This window comes from Parasteatoda tepidariorum, chromosome X1, assembly GCF_043381705.1.
Source record: "Parasteatoda tepidariorum isolate YZ-2023 chromosome X1, CAS_Ptep_4.0, whole genome shotgun sequence".
Classification (NCBI taxonomy): domain Eukaryota; kingdom Metazoa; phylum Arthropoda; class Arachnida; order Araneae; family Theridiidae; genus Parasteatoda; species Parasteatoda tepidariorum.
Window position 1 is genome coordinate 29,422,320 of NC_092214.1, and position 20,858 is coordinate 29,443,177.

General features: G+C 27.7%; 1 protein-coding gene across 2 annotated transcripts in view; it reads right to left on the bottom strand.

Annotated features, from left to right (window-relative positions):
- The window catches only part of LOC107457159 (cramped chromatin regulator), a gene marked incomplete in the record, with an annotated part of 49,387 nt that overhangs the window by 10,081 nt on the left and 18,448 nt on the right, over nucleotides 1-20,858 (bottom strand). For both annotated transcript variants that reach the window (XM_016075242.4, XM_016075243.4), the window contains 10 exon segments: nucleotides 92-258; nucleotides 542-695; nucleotides 3,269-3,558; nucleotides 5,438-5,672; nucleotides 7,585-7,899; nucleotides 9,362-9,538; nucleotides 10,546-11,451; nucleotides 15,202-15,398; nucleotides 19,529-19,614; nucleotides 19,736-19,784. In XM_016075242.4, coding sequence (XP_015930728.2) covers nucleotides 92-258; nucleotides 542-695; nucleotides 3,269-3,558; nucleotides 5,438-5,672; nucleotides 7,585-7,899; nucleotides 9,362-9,538; nucleotides 10,546-11,451; nucleotides 15,202-15,398; nucleotides 19,529-19,614; nucleotides 19,736-19,784 — 2,576 coding nt within the window.

A 20,858-nucleotide genomic window follows, 5' to 3' on the forward strand; every position in this document is an offset into this window, starting at 1 on the left:
AAAAAAACTAATACATCTAATAACAAATCCAAGATACAAAAAATTTGACATTATTTCTAGTGGTTCTGAGCTCATAGGAAACATTACTTACCTCGCCATTCAACCACTGCCTATCTGGTGAATCCATGATAAATGGTTGATGTGTGGGACTTCCAGGAGGAGTTGATAGTGGTTTTGAAGAAAGTGAGTCTTCATTAAATGTTGATGATGAGCCAAGTGAAGAATCAAACAAAGGTCTTTTTGTAGAAAATCCCAATTCTATAAAAAGAAACACAATAAAAATTAATATTTAAAATAATAAAGACAAAAAAATTTAAAAAATCAACATTGAATACTATATAAATAAGTGAACGTTCATTATAAGACTGTTTGTAGAAACAAAATAATTGTGTATCTTATTTATCTGCATACTTTAATTTATAAAACACTGAAGTAACAATAATTTTCTAAAAACTTATTTAATTTTAAATAATTATTTAATAACAAATTGTATACATTTGAGCCAACAATATAAAATTGCAATGAATTGAAGAAAACATACCTTCCAAAAATGTAGTATCTGGTATTGCACTTATAGTTGATAAAGAATCTGATTGTTCAGAAGAATGATACTCATTAACAGGTGACATGGTTATAAAATTTTCATCAGGAGCTGAATTATGATGAGAGTCGACTAACAAATCAAAATTTAGTACCTATAACAATAAATGAAGTATGTAACTAATTCATTCATTAATTGCAAATACACAATAATTAGTCTTTAATATTAAAAAAAAGATCATCATCATGGTTTTGCCCATAGCAATTTAATATAACTGAGTTTTTGTAAGCAATCTGCGTTGAAGCTTGCAAATATGACACCTATAAATGTTTAGGGCCATTCCATGAAAAGTGAGAACAAAATATAAAAGAAAAAAAAGCTGTTTTTTCCCCTAATACCAAAACTTATAACAGTTAAAATTTTCAATTAATTGAAATTCAAGTAGTTTTATGAGATTCATTTCGTTTGAGTGGCAAGAGTAAATGAGAAATTGACATTTTGACAGACTGAAGTTGAAACAATTTTTGTGGGTACAACTTTGAGTCATAAAACTTAATTGTATCCAGTTAATTAATTACATTTACTTCACTTATCTTTTAGCAACATTTAAATAATTTTATTTTTAACAAGTAAATAATTTAAATTGAATAAACAGCTACCACACAAGTAACAGAAAAGATTAATGCAATCAATAACAGTTGGAACTAAAAGAATTATTATTTTCAAATTTCATTTCTAAACATTAGTTTATTATTTTTGACTGAATACATTCATTGAAATTATGCAGCTTTTTAAAAAATATTTTATTAAGAATAGATTTTTGTTATTCAATAAAGATGCAAAAATATGACTACTCAATAAATTTTATGTAAATTACAATAGGCATAGTAGAAACAGGGAGAAAATATAACAATGGCAAAAAATGAGGGCATAAAAATAAATCCTAAAAATTATATTTTTTAAAACATACATAATTTACATAAATATTATAGCCAAATATTGCAACATGATATTTCCCTACACTAAAATACTATTAGATTAAGTTTTTATAAATGTTTAATTAGAAAATTTAATAAAAAAGAAGTAATTGTAAAGTGATCTACTGTCATTGAAATCTAAATAAATGTTCAATACTCTATTTACAAAGCAATAGATAGATAAAAATACTATGCTATCTCACACAGAAAGATGAAGTATTCCAAAATATAAAGCACTTTGTGCAACAAAAAATGTTGATACAAAATGGACTCATTATTCAATTGGAAAAAAAAAAAAGAGTTTCAGGAATCAGCATATACAGTTGTGAAAAATACTAAAGAATTTTAGCTGTTGAACAAATTGAAAATGAAAAAGCAAGTATAGGGAGACAATGTTAAATGTCTCCATAATAAAACAATACATTATATGGATGAGGAGATAGAACACTAATTTTTAATTCAATGCCATTAATTAATGTCATTAATTATTAATATTAAAAAAGTTACACTAAACATTTGAATCATTTCCTAGAGATAATATTTGCCATGCTTGATTTAAAAGTTCATTAAAAGTAAAATGCATCCTAAATCCAGATATAATTAAAATACCAATGAAGCAAATGGTACATGTGGAACATAAAAAATGATCCATTTTTCAATGCTAAGTCACAGAGCTAGTAAAGGGAAAAACAATTTTAAAATTATAATTGTCAACAAACATGATAAAATCAGATTTAAAGAAAAATAGAAATATAACTTTTGGGGGCTATAATTTCAGATTTTCTTCTTATATTACACAAAAACAAAGATTGCAATTTGTAATCTTCATTCAATAAATAACCATAAAAAATTCTTTTTAGTTAATAGGTTTAAATACATTGAAATTCTAAAGTAACGAAGGTCTGCAATAGGCAAAAAGTAAGCTTTAAGTGGTTTTCATACGAATTGTGGTTTTCATGTGATGTGTGGGACATTACACAATTTTCTCATGTATCCCACGCTTGACAAACTAATGACAAATTTAAAAATTTAATTCCAACTAATATTATTTATAACAATGCTAAAAATACAAAAAAAAACATTCATGTAAGTTAACATTTTATATAAAAAAATTATGATTAAATTATTTAATTAAATTAGCTGATTTTATCCATTTATTAAAAAAAAAAATACATTTATACAATTACACATATTTTAATAGTTAAAAATAACATATTTTGAAAATTTAAAAAAAAAGTTAACATATACATTAAGAATTAAAATAAATTGTGTGGAAAAAAAATAAAAATTTCTATTTTTTAAAAATAACAGTTACATGAAAATGTAATTAATCAAGAAAGTATGCTAGAAAATGCCTATGTATGACTGCAGAATCAATCTTTACCACAGAGTATTTGACAGGATTTTAGAATTTGTCAATATGATACAGATTATTTGCTGTTAAAGTAACATTCAAGAATATATCTTGGTTCAATTTTTTATATGCTTTAAGCAACTATTTGAAAATATCTTTGATTTAAATAGTTTTCAGATAATTATTTTTTTTTAAAAATCAATTATATTTTTTTGATCTTTACTTTTATGCATATTTAGGTCACAATTGAAAATAAAGATGTTACAGAAGAATTAAAAAAAATCTGAAGATGTTACAGAAAAATTTTGATTTCAAGAAATTACAGCTATCAAGAATTTCAAATTTTAATACAGAATCACATTTTCAAAATGAACAGAATTAAAAATAAAATCTCACATCCAGACTTGTAGGAGATGGCAACCCTCCAGAAGTAAATGAGTTATTTTCTAATGATAATACATCAGCCATACTATCCACCGTATTTGCAGAAGAAACAACAGGATGCACAGAGTTTAGACATTGGTTTGCATTGCGATCACTTAGAATTTGCAATGAATTTCTGGAGGTAGAATTTAAAATCACATGCTGTGATACTGCATTTTGTTGTATCACTAAATTTTGAACTGAATCAGATTGCACTTGGCTGATGACAGGAACTTGAATGGGTTGGATATCCAAAGATGGCCCTAAAAATAAAAGGAAGCAAAATAATGATAAGATAATAAGAAGCTGTGAATTATTATTAATGACAATTTTGTAATTAATCTTACTAAGATGATAGACAGGCTTAGAGAGTCATTAACACTAGAACAACCGGAACAGACATTTCGATCACAAAACTTTGAGAGGTGCTAAGCCCTAAAATAATTATACCAGCACATTTAACTTTCACGAGTTTCCTAACTTTTTGAGATCTTCAAAAGTATTAAAGCAAAATGCTATTAGAATATATAATACGCGCATAAAATGCCAATTTATCTAGAATGTCCATTGTCGTCAAAGTGACTGCTGTAGAGATTTGAGTAGACTTGGATCTAGCACACTGTTTCTCCTCCATTGTTTATCTTTATTTTATTTAAGCACGCACATGATTAGATCGACATTGGACAAGTATTTGTAAATAAGGAAAACTTTTGCTTGCTGCTGCTTTCCAACCCCCTTATAATTGTTTACACAATTGTTAATTGTTTCTCTTTAGGTTTTTGACTAAAAAATGACTAACTTGCAGAGCCATCTGATAAAAGGTGAATTTTTGTGAAAAATTCTAATTTGTAGTTTAGAGCCTAGAAGACTAATAAAATTCAATAATTAGCTCTTGCTATTAAAAACTATGTTCGTTAAAAATTTAAGACTATGGAATTTGGATTAAATTTCCGACTGACTGTGGAACTTAAAACCAAATATTTTTTGAATAACTAGGAAAAGATAATGACGGAAGTAGTTGGTGAACATGCCCTTAAATTCCTTTGCAGGAAAGAAATGCCTCAACAAACACCCTTTCACATCCTAAAAACATGTTCATACTTTATGGACAAAAGGATAATGATAAATAAAAAATTATACGAGAGAAGGATTTAATAGTTGTTCCCATGCAGTTAAATCATAGAGAAATCCCTTAAATTAGCAAAGCTCTAACTATCTTGAACTTTTTTTAAAAACATTCTAGTTCAGGATCAAAAAACTTTCAATTAACGTAAACTTAAAAAAAATTTCTACATCTTGAGTACTATACATAACTATGGTAGTTTTATCGTAGTTCATGATCCTAAAAATCTCCCTGAAAGAGTAAAATTTTCAAAGTCTAAGTTGTCGCCTATTTGATGGAACTGTTTCATCAAATAAGCAGATTGATAGGGATTTCTAGAATATGGCCAATTTTTCTAAACTTTCCCATTTTTTTTTTAAAGCATGTAACTCTTAACAAGTTTCTCAAAAGTCCTATATTTTGAGCTTGGTAGAATTGAGATTATTATATTTTTTCTCAAAGAAACTACCATCTCCCTCCTGACTTTACTGAAACTATAAGTAATAAACAATGTCAACGTTCTTTGCGCCTAAACAAAAATGTTCACCATTCCTTAAACCTAGTGGAAAATGCTAAGATATTTAAAATAATGTGCTAATATCGATATTGGTAAGGAGCTGTTTTATACTATTTTTCCTCAAATAAAGGTAATTTTTTATATATTAAAAATAATACCATTAAAAATACTGCAAAATACTAAAAATTACCTTTTTAAACTTTCTTTCTTTCTTTTTAATGATATATGAATTAAAGATCAAGTATTTATGCTCCTATTTGAACCATTGCAGACAAAATGACAGCAATGGTCATACTAAATAGGTAAAAATGTCAGTCGTTCTAGTGTTGAAGAACATTATCAAAAAATAACGTTTATTTTTTGCCTAAGTTAGAGAGGATATCAATTACCTAAGTTAGAGAGGATAATTGGGTAAAAGGGCTTTTGAAAAACAGGGTCAAAAATAATTAAACGAATAGAAATACCAAAACAAATTAACAAAACATATGCTTTAATTAAAAATCCATAAAAAGTGGATACTTACCAGAAGGGATGAGTTTCATGATTTTCTTAGCAGGTGGCACATTCAATTTTTCTGATTGTGTACAGTTAGTAGATATGACAGGAGATAATGAAGAAACAGAAGGCACAAGGTGAACTAAAGTCATAGGTCTGGATCCAGACAACACCCCCATTCCTTCTCGAGGCAGCAAAGGTCTCTGGACAACAAGCGGCTTTCTACGCACTCTACATCCTCTTCGAGTGCTTGGGAGTAGCTTCTACAATTATGAATAGTATTCTCTTTAAAACTATAATAAATTGCTTACATAACAAGGAAACTAACATAACAGCAAAAATAAATAAATTTAAAAAAAAAAAAATGAAAATATAAATCGAAATTGGTCATTGATCTGCCAGCGGTTGATAAGTTGTTGCAAACTATTCTATAACATTTAATGTTATAAGTAGTTTTCATTTTAAATTAAAGATTCTACAGATAAAAACTAAACTGTTTGGAAATGAAATAAATGTTGAAACTTTACAATACTTAAAAAGTTACTCAAACTAGTCAAAATTTTAAAGTAGTTACTTTAAAAATAGTAAATTATATACTTTTAATGCAACTATCTGATTAGACAGTTTCTATTAAGAATTAAAAAGTTAATTAAGTGCAACGTATACAGACATTTGAATTTATCAACAAGCAGATTTGAATAGTTGAAAATTGGTAGCACAAATACTGTGAAAAAAGTTTCTTTTTTCAGATTCAGTTTCTACACTAGCATTAAAAAAGCTAAATGTTACTATGCAAATATCCGTATTTTTTCTAAGTCTTAGATTGTTAGGATCATCAAGGTCTATCAAAAATAAGCTATCTAATGATTTTGCCTCTTCAAGTATACTACTTATAGCATTATTTTTCACCAGCTGCTTAACAAGAATGAAGATATTTTCATGTAAGAAAGGTACCATTGGTTCAAATGACTGAAATCTTTTAAGGAATGGTAGAAGAATATTAGCAATAAAAGAGAAGAAATAATTTTAAGACAAAAGTTCTTCACTTTCAGGTTTAAGAAATTTTAAATTGACATTCGGTCCACTCATGCTAATTTGCAAAAGTAACTGCGAGTTTAACTCAGATACAACTTTCTTAAAATTTTGAAAAGTTGTTACGCAGCAGTATGCCTTAAAAATACTTAGTAAAAATATCTTGTAGTAGTTGAATCACACCAATACCTCACTACAAGATCCATTTAACATTTTTGTGAAATATAATTTAAGACATCAAAACATACTACACATTTTTTATTAATTAATGAAAAATGTAGCAAACCCTAGAAAATAAGGCCCCAATGGTACACTTTTTCGCAATATCACTATCTGTTAACATCTGTGAAAATATTTCTGCTACATTATTAAAGGAAGCTGCTATGTCATTAAAGGACCATAAAAAATTAAGCTTTAAAGGGCTGTTCTTGGGTTAAAAAGTTCGAAATGTGTTTACTTTTGGACATTAAATGAGATATTGATATATTATTTTCACCTGCATTATTTATGGATACAAAATTCTACATAGATGTTTCTTTTAAGCAGCATGCCTTTGATTGTGTAGAAGTGTTGATTGTGTTCAACTTTTAAATTGACTTTCTTCATTAAAATGCATTAATCTTACAATGTACCCACATGAACAGAACACAAGTGATAACGAAAAACAAGCATGCACAAGGATGAATGCTGGAAAAGCAAAGAAAAAAAATTAATAATAATAATCGAGTGGAGTCGAGAGAACCGCAATACCCGCATTGTGTGAATTAAATAGATGTCACACCTAGGAGGAAAATCAGTGATACACTATTGACAGTCGAAACTGTTTACAAATCAACATTCATTAAAGCTAAAAACATCTCTCGAGTGGAATTCTTTGTTCTCAAGGTAACAGCACACCTGACAGCAACTACAGGGGGAAAAGTTTGCTTGACATCTATTTTTTGGGTGGTATTGGGTATTACCAGAAATTCTAAAAATTGTGAGAAAAGTGCATTTCTGCTTTTTCAAAGAATTTTTTCATCCCTGTCTACAATTTAATTACTAATTTCAAACCAAAACAATATTGAGAAAGATAATAGATATGTAGCATTAACAAAAATGGTTAGATGCTTGTAAATTGAGCGAAAAAAAAATAAAAATTACCCCTATTTCTTCTTTTAGAGAGTTTTGATCAGCAGGTTTTATATTTCGAGGAGCAGTACCAACAGGTCGTATAAACACATGCTTGTCTAGTCCAGCATTGGCTCCAATGGGTGAATTGATGGAACTCTTTAAAGATACAGTATCTTTGCAAGGAGTAATTTCTTTCTTTACAATTATTGGCTCTGAATTTACAGATATTGAAGAAGATGGAGATTTGTGAAGCTGATCTTGAGCAAAATCTTTTACTTTTTCATTTATGAGTGGTAATTTTACTTTAGAAGACTTGGAGCTGCGGCCATGCTGTTTGTTTAGTATCTGTAATAAGATAGAAGTTTAAAAATTAAACCTATACAGATAAATTACAAAAAAACCTTGATGAGAAAAATATACTTAGTATAATGATACTAAACCATAAATTAGAAAACTGGATTTTTTTTATAGCTTTGATTTAAATTTTTTTGAAAGTCATGTTTATTTTCTATGAATGTATTTGTTTTTCAATGAGTATTTTTTTTAATCTGAATATAATTTGATTTTAAAGGAGAGTGAGATATTGAACAGTTCAAAATGTGAATAAAAGTTATGTCATCAGATAAGATTAGTATCGTATAAACTTGAAAGATGTTAAGACAAAGAAACGAATCATACAAAAAGAAAAAAAAATTTGTAAATTTTATTTTCAAAATAATTTTGAAAACACAGATTATTTTAAGATATTATTAATTCTTAACCTTCTATTATGTTCTTGCTCAGGAATATCTGGCATGCATTAACACTTAAAAAAATTTCCCCTTTTGGAAGCTTATTAAAATTTCCCAATTATAAATGTGAAACATTTGTTACAGTTTACAAATATCAAAAATTGAGTGATGAAAATGTTATGCTTGCCTCAACATATTAGTTTAGCTATTAACGTTGAGAGATTTTAATGAAATATATTTTCAACATAATGCATATTACAATAGATTTAAAGGTGAGTGAATAGTTTTAAGAGAAAAAAATTCAGATCAAGGATGCATCAAGATTTTTTAACACAATACACTGATTTTTCTCATAACACAATTTCATAGCATATAAATTTGATTAATAATCTGAAACATAGACGTTGGTTTAAAGCAATGGCTTAACAGTGGTCATTACTCCATAAAAGGATGACTAAGATATATTTCCACATTTTCCATTGATATTTATGTTAGATTAAAAAATAATTTTTTATCTGGATTTAAAGTTAATTGCAGCATTAAAATTCTCTTTGAACTTTATTTTTACTCCAATCACAATACTTTTTAAAGCAGATTGTTTTTCTTTTACTTAAAATTTAAAAGCCAACTGGCGTTTTGATTTAATTTCAGATATGTGTAAAGTTTCTACATTTAATTATTTACAATGAGAAATGGTACCATAGCTTAAATGTGAAAAGAAAAAAAATTACGTTAAAACATAGTAACTAAAACAGTTAACAAATTAGACTATTTGTTCCATTAATTGAGATTGATTGTCTAGGCAATCAAATGATAAAATCTTTTAATGATAAAATCTCGACTTCGCATGCAGGTCGTTGGGCTACCTAAGCGGGGGTGCCATCCCCTCTGCAGAGGATCAAAATTGTGATGGCATGTCTTCGGATCATCCTCAGGGATGTTTCCCACACCGTCGCCAATAGCCCATTGTGCAGCTCTAGTGCGACGTAAATGAACTACAACAACAACAACTTTATGCAAAAAAAGATAATCTTGTAGAATATCAAAATTTCAAATCTTAGAGTATTAATTAATACCTGTTTGCTTTTAGAATCGGTGAAGTACACTTGTGCCATTTCACACAATTTATTAAGCATGATGTTCATTTCTGAAGCAGTGCGTTGTGATGTATCTGTATCTTTCTCATATTGACTGAATATTGCTTCTGGAGGTTCAAACTCATATTCAAGGACAATTTTTGCTGGTTTTCCAAGCTAAAAATAAACAGAATCAATCAATGAGATTAAACAGATTTAATTTGAATAAAGATATAAAATTTATCTAAATTAATATTATTTCTTTAATATAGTTAAGAACTAAGCAGTAATAATATAAATTCAAAGCAACAAAGAAGTAGTACTTTTTATCTTATCAAATCTATGAAAATATTATAGCTCTATGTAAGATGTCAGAATGAAGCCATATTTTAGTAACATAATAGCCAAATGAAATTATAACTCAGCTTTATAATGCTTTGGGAGAAAAGCATTATGGGAAAGCATGTTTAAGGTGAACAGTTTAGCTAAAGTAAAGAAAAAACTAAATTTTTTGAGAAACTAAACCTTTTGCTTACAGGGATTAGCAAAAATGGTACATTCTGTTCCATCAGTTGTATAGGCCATAAACAAAAGATTAAATGGCAAAAAATCAGTTAAAAATTACAAAAATACTTTTTAATTTAAGGACTTTAACTTTTATTAAACTTTCTAATTTTTACATAAATTGAAATCATGATTAGTAAGTATCTCTGGACTGTTCTGCCTTCCAAGAGGCCTGCACTTGTTCATATTTCAAGGCATTCTTCATTATTGGAGATACCTTTTTTCTCAATTGGACAGCAAGACTTATTATGCTCAATAAAACAAATACAAGAAAGTAATTTTAAAAAAATTATGATTGCACAAAATCATAACTTTTTCTTATAAGTTTAAACTTATGTAATTGTCAAAGTGCTCTCATAATATTGATTTGCAGATGGATGGAATAAACTTACTCAAACTTTTAAAATGGTATCTTAGGAAGCAATTATAAATTTTTCAATTTTATTAATTTAATTTTTATCACATCTAAAATGCATCAGAACTGTTTAATTTGCATTGCATACAAGAAACCTTTTTATTGCATTTCAAAATGCATTTATCAGATCAGAATGTAATGAGCTGATTAAAATAAAACAAAAATGAATAAAGAAGTCAATCTTTTAAAGAAATCAACTACTTACCAACAAATATATTTCCCCAAATGTCAAATAACCAGCATCTTCTGTGGTCCAACCATTTTTGATAGTTTTATAATAAATACTATCACTTTCAGCCTGCTCTTCTACGTTGATAGTTTGAGATGAATCAAGAGGCAAATCATTCTTTTGACAAGCTTCAGAAAACAATTGACTTGCCTTAGAACTAGAAGCATCACCAAAATTGGCATTTTCAGAAATATTCTGACAAAGGATGTCTTTTTCACTCTCAGACTTCTTGGAAGATAGGGTATCTTCAGAAAATGTTGCCAACTTATCTTCATTTGGCCGTAAACTATCAGTAGAAAGATTATTCAGTTTCTCTTCATATTTTTCAATATGATCATACTCATTATTATTATTATTATTAGACAATTTTTTATTAGTTGACTCTAATATAGAAGAAAAAGATGGGAGAGGATTTGGAATTTCACCTTGCGTCTCATTTGATACTTCCTCGGGAACTGATTTTGGAGGAGTTAAAACATTAAAGTATCCACCATCATCAGAGTTATTTCGGTTTAAAGATTTTAAAAACATGTCTTGCATGTCCGAGGGGGTATTATCATTACAATCAAGAGCAACATCTAAAACGGCTTCAGATTTGTCGGTTGCTGTTTCACAAATTTCATTCTGCTTATCGTTCAAAATTTTTTGATTTAGACATAAAGATTTTTTCGACTTAGTAGTGTCTTTACGAACAGTATTATGAGAAAGCTTAATAAATTTTTCAAGGCACACATCTGAGCTTGAAGCTACATCCATGACAGACAGTGAGAGAGGAAAAATCTTAGCATCTCTGGGGGGCTTGACTCGGAGTACTGGTGGAGAATCATTATCACATGTTTCTTGAGATGCAAGACAAGGAAGACTAGCTAAAATTTGCTCCTTCTAAAAAGTAAAAATTACTACAATTCAAAATAAATAATAAGCTCTAATAAAAAAAAATTTCATTTAAGCCATAAAAGTCATTATGCTAATCATTCCAATAATTTTGAAAACATGACAGAAAATATAAAGTTTAAGACAAAACAAACAAAAACAATTTTTAAAAATATATATTCTAGTTTTTTAAAATCCGGACAATTCTTTTTAACTAGTGATAAGAAAAATATTATCTAAATTAGGTATATAAGAAGGTAGGATTAAGAAATTTGCATTCCGTAATAATATTGTATAAAAAAAGATGGTTTTAAAAATCATATAGAAATCCATAGCAATTACTGCTGAAAAAGAAGTAGAGAAAACCATATGGATTTAAGATGAAACTGTTGCGAATCATGTAAGTCAGAAAGTGATTACTCAAATGTGCTTGTCCTAATACAATCAGACTTTTAAAGATATGGGGATTTTCAAAATGTTTAAAGCACCATATTAAAATTTTAATTACTCAATTGCGCACTTTAAAATTCACATGCTGTATTAAAAATATCAGAATTTTAAAAACTGTGGAACACTGGTAGAAAAACTATTGGAAAACCACACAAATTAAGCTTGTTAAAAACTATTTAGTGCTTGAATGTACAATTTCAAATTTGTGCATTGCAATTATATTCAATCAAAGGTATATGGATTTAAAAAAAACCATGTAAAAATGAGTTGTATAACAGTCAACATGTAATATGACCTTTTAATTGTCATAAAAAAGTGCATGATAAAAAAAATTACACATTAGCATGGCTTGAAATCCAAGTGTCATAATATAATATTAAAATATCGGGATTTTAAAAACTATTTCGAAATTCATTAAGTAACTGCTAAAAGAATGAGTAAAACCTCATAGGATTACGATTAAACTAAATGTTTTTTTATTTTTCAAAACATGATTTTGAGTCCATAACTTCGATAACTCTACAAGTTTGAGTAGAATATCTAAAATCAAGAATTTTCCGAACTCCTGAGCAGGCAACATTTTTGAGGTTATACTTCAGTAAAAATAAATGGTAAGCTGATACATTTTAAAAACATCTTGAATTTGATGAAAATGTTCAGAAATTTATATTGTTGAAAATTAAATTATCTCTCAATTACAAACAACTAATAATAATTTTACAGAAAAAGTTAATATATGAACAAAAGTGTAAAAAAATTTGTGAGCCAATTCCATGAAATCTTTTTTGTTTCAATATATAAAAAATCTAAAAATTTCTATTGTATACATTAAAATTCGTATTGTTAATGCAAATTAAATACTTTAATTGTTTTCTAGCAAAGTATATTTACAGATTATATAACGTTAATATATTTCGGGAAGATGAGAGAGGGATAAGACATTTATCAATTTTTAATTTCTACCTCTCTTACTAGATGGAACACAGCCATGTCATCACGCTTATTGCCGTTGATCATTTCAATTATATGCAATGATTTTATGAGACAAAGAAGATATTTTATAAAACCAATCACAATGAAAGTTTTCAAACCCATTCAATTGTTGTTAAAATATTTACTTTTCATGTTTTGAAAGTCAAAAATAGTAATTGTTATTAATCAGCAGTTAAGAAAAATCTAAAAGCCACGCATGCTTCATATTATTTTATTTTATTTAATGTTTAGTAAAGAGAGGGTCGGAACAAACTTTTAAATTTTCATCATTTAAATACATTTTTGATTGTAAGGATAAACTTATAATAGAACCAAGTATTATAATGATATTTCCAGCATTAACACTTTTGATTTTGAAAATTTGTATACCAGTATACCACATGAAAAAATTATTGAGATTTGTGAAGGTATTTATGACAAGTATTTATTTGATGAAAAAATTGATAGGTTTAACTGGTTAGATTTATGCAAGTTTAATCTTTTTGAGAATGTTCTTTTTAATGGTTTAGATTTTTATAAACAAATTATTGGAATTCCACAAGGTAATTCCTTTTCTGGGGCTTTTGCCAACATTTTTTTGCACTTTTTTGAGGCTAAATTTCTTGAACATAAAGTACTTAATGCTTTCCGATACATTGATGATTTGATTTTGTTTAATTGTGACGATTATAATTTTATTTATACAATTTATCCTGGTGATTTGGTCCTGAAAAAAACTAATGAAAATTGCTTTAATATTGAATATTTAGATTTTAAAATTGATATTGTTAACAATTTTATTAAAATTGGTGTGTTTGATAAAAGAAAAGCCTTTAATTTTAATGTTATTTTTTTCTGCAACTTTAAAACTAATTTGTGTAGTAAAATATTCAAAAATCTTGTTTTTTCGCAATTAGTTAGGATCAAGAAAATTTGTAATAATGTTGAAAGTTTTCGAGAAGCTGTGGATAATTTTTTAAATAATTTGAGTAAAAATGATTTTCCTTTTAATTTTTGTAATGTTAATTTTTTAATTAAAAAAATGATTGATGGTTTTTAGGTTTTTTTTATATTTTTTCTTTTAACAGGGCGCAATTCTAGTCTTAACTGAGCAGCCCCAGTTAAGCATTCTATTAATTTATCTACGTATCTCCTTCTCCTGACCTTTTCATATCATTTTTAAACTTTTACTGCGCATTATTATAGGGGGCGTTGTTTTTCAGTTTTTAGTGTTTTCTTTTCCTCCGCTTTTGAAGTTGATTCTTGACCTGTGACTGTGAGTTTTTAATTTTCTGATGATTTTTATTGATTTTCTTTTCGTAATTTGTTTATTCTTTTGAATGTATCTTGTTTTTCCTGGACCTCTATACAAAACCATCGGGGTACTGAGGGAGATATTTTAAGCTTTTGCTTCTCCCTCAAATAGAAATGGTTTTGGTTTTAATGGCTACCGAGGCCGGTACCCCCTGAAGACGTCGGTTTCGGTGGTCATATTTTTATTTTATTTCATTTATTTCTTGTATTGATACTTTTTTCTGAAATTTCTGCTGCTTCTTAGCGCGTTTTTTTCAAAGAAGTTTTATCCTTTTGATCTTAATTATTTCTGTTTTCTTTCAGTATTTGTCATTAAACTTATATTCAAGTATATTGAAATGTTTTAAGACATTATTCTATACTCACAATAGAAATAAAATTAAAATGAATATTTTTGTAAAAAGTGAGTGAAATTAGTGTGTATTAACTATAGTAAATCACAAAATAAATGCACTTAGTTTGTAAAATACTACATTAAGCACCATTTTTTAACAAATAAATGGCCTTCATGAAACAAGTAAGCGTTAAATGTTCTATGTTTAATAATGCAAAATAAATAAATCTTAGATGTTTTAAATAATAATAAAATAGTGTAGAATTCCAGAAAGACAAAAAATAGAAAACTCATAAATCTATTTGGTCATAAGATTTTTATTCCTCCTGTTTCGGACTAGAATTTGAATACTTGAAAACTGAAATGAATAAAAAACTAAAATTAAAAATAAAAAAAAAGAACTTCTTTAATCTCATGTCAACATAAGACACGTACATTAAGAATACTTTTTGTTAATCATGCCAAACTATTAAAAAAATTAAAATAGCAACACTATTATTGAACATTTTTCTGGGATAGAAACATTTTTTAACAAATCAGGTAAAATGAAAAATGAATCTTAAAACATGAGAAAATTTTATACAAAATTTTTGAATTATTTACATAATTAAATTTGAAATTCTATTTTTAAATAAAAGAAATAGCATAATCATTCAAAACATAAAATATTTAAGTTATAGCAAACATACCCTTTTCAGTCTATAAGGTTTCCATCTCTGCTGCAAAAATTCTATCACAGGTTTTAAACGTTTCTGAAGAGATAATTTTGTTCTTACTCTAGGATTTTGTGCTAAGCTTTGTACTTGTAAAAAAGCTGAATTTGTGTGCGGCTGAAATTCAACAATTATTTCTTTTGGCAATTTTTCAGTTTCAGGCTCTTTTGTGTCTGTAAAAAAAATTAAAGTCTTACATTTATTTATTTATATATACATATATATACAGTCAAACTCGTTTATAACGAGCACAAGGGGACTGTAACACTGAACTCGTTAAATCCAAGTGCTCGTAATAAACGGGTCCTTAAGGCAGGCGTGCAACCAGAAGAGTGGGGGGGGGTTGGGGAGGTCAAAAGATTGAATTTACTTGAAATTTAATTAATACCTACTTACTTTAATTACATTAATTAATTTAATTAAATACTTTTCTTAATTTAATGACAACTAACCACCTCCCCCAACCAGCAAAAAATTTCCAGTCTAAGGAAAGAAACAATAAACGGAAAGAAAAATAAAGGTAAAGATAAGGGCTACTAAGTTTCAGTCCGCGATTTTTTTTTTTTGTTTTTTTTTTTTTGATTTCGCATGCATTTCTTATCATGCTGAAAAAAAGATTAGACAGAAAAAGATTGCAAGACAGAAAAATATTGCTCGCTAAAACCGGGTCTTGCTCGTTAAAAGCGACTTCTGTTCCATAGATTTAACATTGATCAAACCAAATATTCTCGTTTCCCTCGGTAAATCCGAGTTCTCGTTAAATTTGAGCTCATTATAAACGAGTTCGACTGTATATATATATATATACATATGAACAGAGTGCAAAAAAAGAATATATCACCCTAAATAACCTTCATTTCAATGATTGGATTTTCATGTACTACGTGTCAATCCTAATGGTTTTTGAGGGAGACTTCATATACACTAAATAATCAGTGCTAACTATTAAGTTACAAAATTAGACACAAAAATTCACTTTCTCTGAATAGAAGAGCCCTAAAAAAAGAGGCCAAGAAATATTTCCAAAGAAGGAGGAATTTAATATAACCATACTCCAATTGCGTAATCGATAAGAGAGAAATACTCTGTTGCTAAGCTGAGAGAATAAAAGAGAACGGAAGAAAAAAAAAACTGAAGCCCTTCATCGTTTTTGTGTTAACTTGGTTCAAAAATGCTTTTTTCCCACTTTTTAAATAGTTAATCAAAAATATCTTGAAGATTCTAGGCAACAGATTTGTTTATAGTTGATTTCTGCTCAAAATTTCCTCTCCTTTAAAAATAAAATTTTATTTGATTTATAAATTATTTACAATTTTCCAAGATTTAGATACTTGAACACATGAACTTTTTATAAAGCATTATTTGTATTTCATAAGATGTTTTGCATTTCTGCAAGAATTTGGAAGACTGTATACTAAACCAAATTTGTGGAAGATTTTATACTAAAACCAAATTTGCATTTCTAATTAAATAAAGAGTATACAGAGTTGTTGGGCAAATACCTGAAAAAGATTCCTTAAAAAATGCAAAATATCTGGAAGAGATTATAATGCGCATTCACAAGGTTTTATATAATTCTTGATATTTCTTTTTTTATATATAATTGAAGAAATTAGAGAACGTTACATGACATTTTATAAAAGATTGGAATATTTATGTTTAAAAATATTGTATGATTAGTTTTCTAAACAAAAAAAAAATTTAAATTTTTTGAAAATAATAATTTACAGATGTTTGCTTCTTTCAGCGTAGGATTCTGATCAAAACAATGAACAAGAAAGATCCAAATGTAACACATTTTACTTGATAGCAAAAACTTCATTGCCTTAAAAAAATATAAAGAAAATAAACTCCCATTCTTAAGACTGGCATGACAGGAATAAAAAAATAATATGAAACAGAAATGTGACGTTGCAACAAGAAAATATAAAAGTGGAAAAAAAAACTGCAAAAACCACAGCACCCCAAGAGTGAAATAAAATAAAAAATTAAATAAAAACAAAACTAGAAAAATCGCAACATTTGGGAACGGCAAACCAGGACCAAATGTATTTCCTAATGCCATGGAGATAGGGTGCGAAACTAATCTCGTCAACAAGGGAATCGGCATTCATAGGAATAAAACAAGATTCCCAAGTACCAAGATGAGCTGAGAATTATGGCATTATCGAGATTAAATTTATCCCCAAGATGCAAAGACTGTGCAGCATTAGATTTATCGTATTCTTGTAAAAGGACTTATCTATGGCGTTCCTTTAGTTTAAATTTTAAAACCTGTCTGATTCATGCAATATAGCCAAGGTTGCACTGGCAAAGTATTCATTGTCTATTTCACTCACTGCTACCACATTTTCTCTATTTTTTTTTTCATTTTCATTTTCCATTTTTTTCGTTGGCAACCATAAATTTTTTTATTTATTTCAAATCACTTTAGTTTTCTTCATTCATGTCTGCGAAGTTTTAAATACCGGTGCCTATTTTTGAGCGTGCTAAATATTTACTCCAAACATTGCCATTTTCAGGGCTTGCTAGACGTCAATGACATATAACGTGAATTTTTGAGCATCAAAACAAGTTGACTTTTATTAACATTTATATATTTTTTTAAGATAATTAAATTTTTATCTTCACACCTCAGTTTCTGGGGATTATTCATTCAGTGACACAGTATATTAAATTAAAATACTTAATGCGACATTAAAATTAGTGTTACAAAACATAATGGTTATGGCTCTTAGATTAAAAAAAAGCATAGTAATATATAACTAGTCCAAACGTTTTCAGAAATTCAAAGCAGTACATTTTAATTTATTCATCTTTTGTTTTAAAGTGATTCACATTTTCATGAAAATAAACATAAAAATTAAATTATATCACAAATATATCCTAATATTTTTTATGCATTTTATAATTTTAATGGATATTTATACATTGTTATTTGTTTTTCAAGTAGAAAATATACTAATTTACAGATATATTTTTAAATGAGAGGTTATTATGAATATTTTACGCTTCATTAAAAAAATTTTTAAAAAATACTGGGAGATCAATAGTAATGTTACAAACATTATAGTTAGAAATTAATAGGTAGCAGGATCAGACAGATGAACATTAGCGTACATAGCGTGATGTCTAAAAGCAAACACCTTGCAACAATTGTGGGAAGGGTTCAAGGCAGAGGAGGGAGCATTATGGTCAGAGGAATACTTTTGTGGCATTCTTTGGAACTCATCATTGTGGAAGGCACGATGGATCAACATACGTACACACCTGTCTTAACAGACCACTTCCATCAATACATGCTAATTGTTTTCTTCAGGATGATGGCACCTACTAGTAGGACAATGTGAGACATACTGCTCGAAGAGTAAATGCAGGGTTTGAAAAGAAAGAGGATGAGTTACTTCCCTGACCACCAAACTCCTCAGACTTAAACAAAATTTGAAGGGACTTAAAAAACTTACTGGACTTGTAGTGATTAATGTGACTGGAGTGAGTATAAGTATATTTCTAAGGAGCCGATAAGTATTTGATTGTGCTACTATAATTTTAATATGTAAAATTTTGTCAACTGCATGGTCTCAGAAAAAAGTTTGACTGCACTTTTGAACAATTTTGTCCTTTGCGTTGGACTGATACTGAACTGTAATGGGAAACAGTTTTGCAAGAAATCCCTCTTTTCTTGTTAGACTAAAAAACGAGAATTGGAAAATAGAAATTATAAATTACCAGCATATGCTCATTTGATAATTTAGTTTTTTTTTTAAAAAGGAACTTTGATCTTAAAAAAATGAGATAAAACAGATTAAAATAATAAAAAGGTACTTTAAGGAACCAACTCTAAAAATAATGGAGGCATCATGAAGATAAGGGTGTGATGATAAGACATACTGATGGTGTGTGCACAAATTCAGAAAGCCAATTAGTCTAATTTAAGTGATAACAGCTTTTTCATTACTTAATTTAAAAATCATTTTTTACAAAACTAGAAATGATAAATTCCATTTTTCATATAAAAAGGATGAAAAAAGAATTAAAAATTGCAGATCAAAAATTAATAAAATCTCTGTGTGCATTGTACACATTTACAATGTAGACACAGAATCACATTAAATATAATGAAAAATATGACAGAAACACATTTTTAATATTTACTGAAAATAGATTTTTCACCAGTAATAATTATTCATAAAAAATGATCAATGCTGAAAGAGCATAAAGTATTCTTAAAACATAGATGATACATGGTATAATTTATCAAAAACTGATCATATTACGTACGAAAAATGATATTATAAATTACCTGAAACATCATTCAGTTTCTTCAAAGCCCGACACACTGGTGTCTTAATTCTCAGTTTCTTACCTTTGTGTTTGACAATTGTAACCCTAAAGGAAATGAAAATAATAAACTAAACAAATTAACAATCTTCAACATTTGTAAGTATTTCTTACGATGTCAAAAAATATTTTAATCTTTTCATAACCATATAGAAGTGTATAAACTTACCCACTAAAAACAAGTTCATTCAGTTTTTGTCGATTCTTTTCATTTAAGCCTATACAAAAAGGAAAAATAAAAAATAAGAATTATATGCTTTTGAACTAATATAATTATACTTTTAACTATTTCTCACAAATTGATGCTTTGCTATCTCAAGTAAAAGCATAAGATCTAATCAGAGATAAATTTAAGCTTCTTTCCCCTCCCACTAAAACAAGAATGTTACTACCCTGATAAAATTGCACTAGAAGCTACATTTAAATCTAACATAAAATTGAAAGCTACATTTAAATCAAACATACAATAAATTCTGAAAATACATTCTAGTCTGAATATATTGTATCGTTATTAATATAACTTTATACTGCTTTAAAACTTTTTATAATCCTTAATGAGAGTATATTTGATGCATAATAACTTTAAGCTTAAAAGAGTTAAATTATAAATAACTTTATTATGGAGCAAAAACAAAAAGATAGAAACAAAACAGAAGATAATATGCAAATTTTTGTCCATGAAAAAAGTTTCCCACCCCCGTTGAGTGGGCACATTTTACTAATATTCATGCTATTTGTGGAGCAAATAGTGCCAATTTTTACAGGTATTAACAACAAATGCTGAATGCAAAATTCTTCCACTGGGTGGCACAAATATTTACACAGTTAAAGGAACAACACTCTCCTTATGTTAAACACATTAAACCCTTCTTTATAGCATTAATTTGTAAAATCATTCTAATAGGGAGGAAACTTATACATCATGTCTATGGGTAAAAGCTAAACTTCAAGAAATTTGAGTTTTCATAAGTTGGCTATTTGATCATTGAAAGAAACTATTGAAAGAATGTTTAATTTAATGTAAATGTTGACGACAAGAGTTTTGTTACAATTTGAGAACTTGAGTTGACATATACACCAGAAAATATAAATTACTATATAACAAAACATAGTAGTAAAACTATTGCAATATAGAAATACTAATACAACAGCCCTTTGTTATGTTTTTACATATATGATTTCAATACACAATACTTTATCTTTAAGTCAAAATTTATTTTATATATATATATATATATGATCATTTTACAACAATTTTTAGAGAATAATCAAACCATAGTGATCAAACTAAT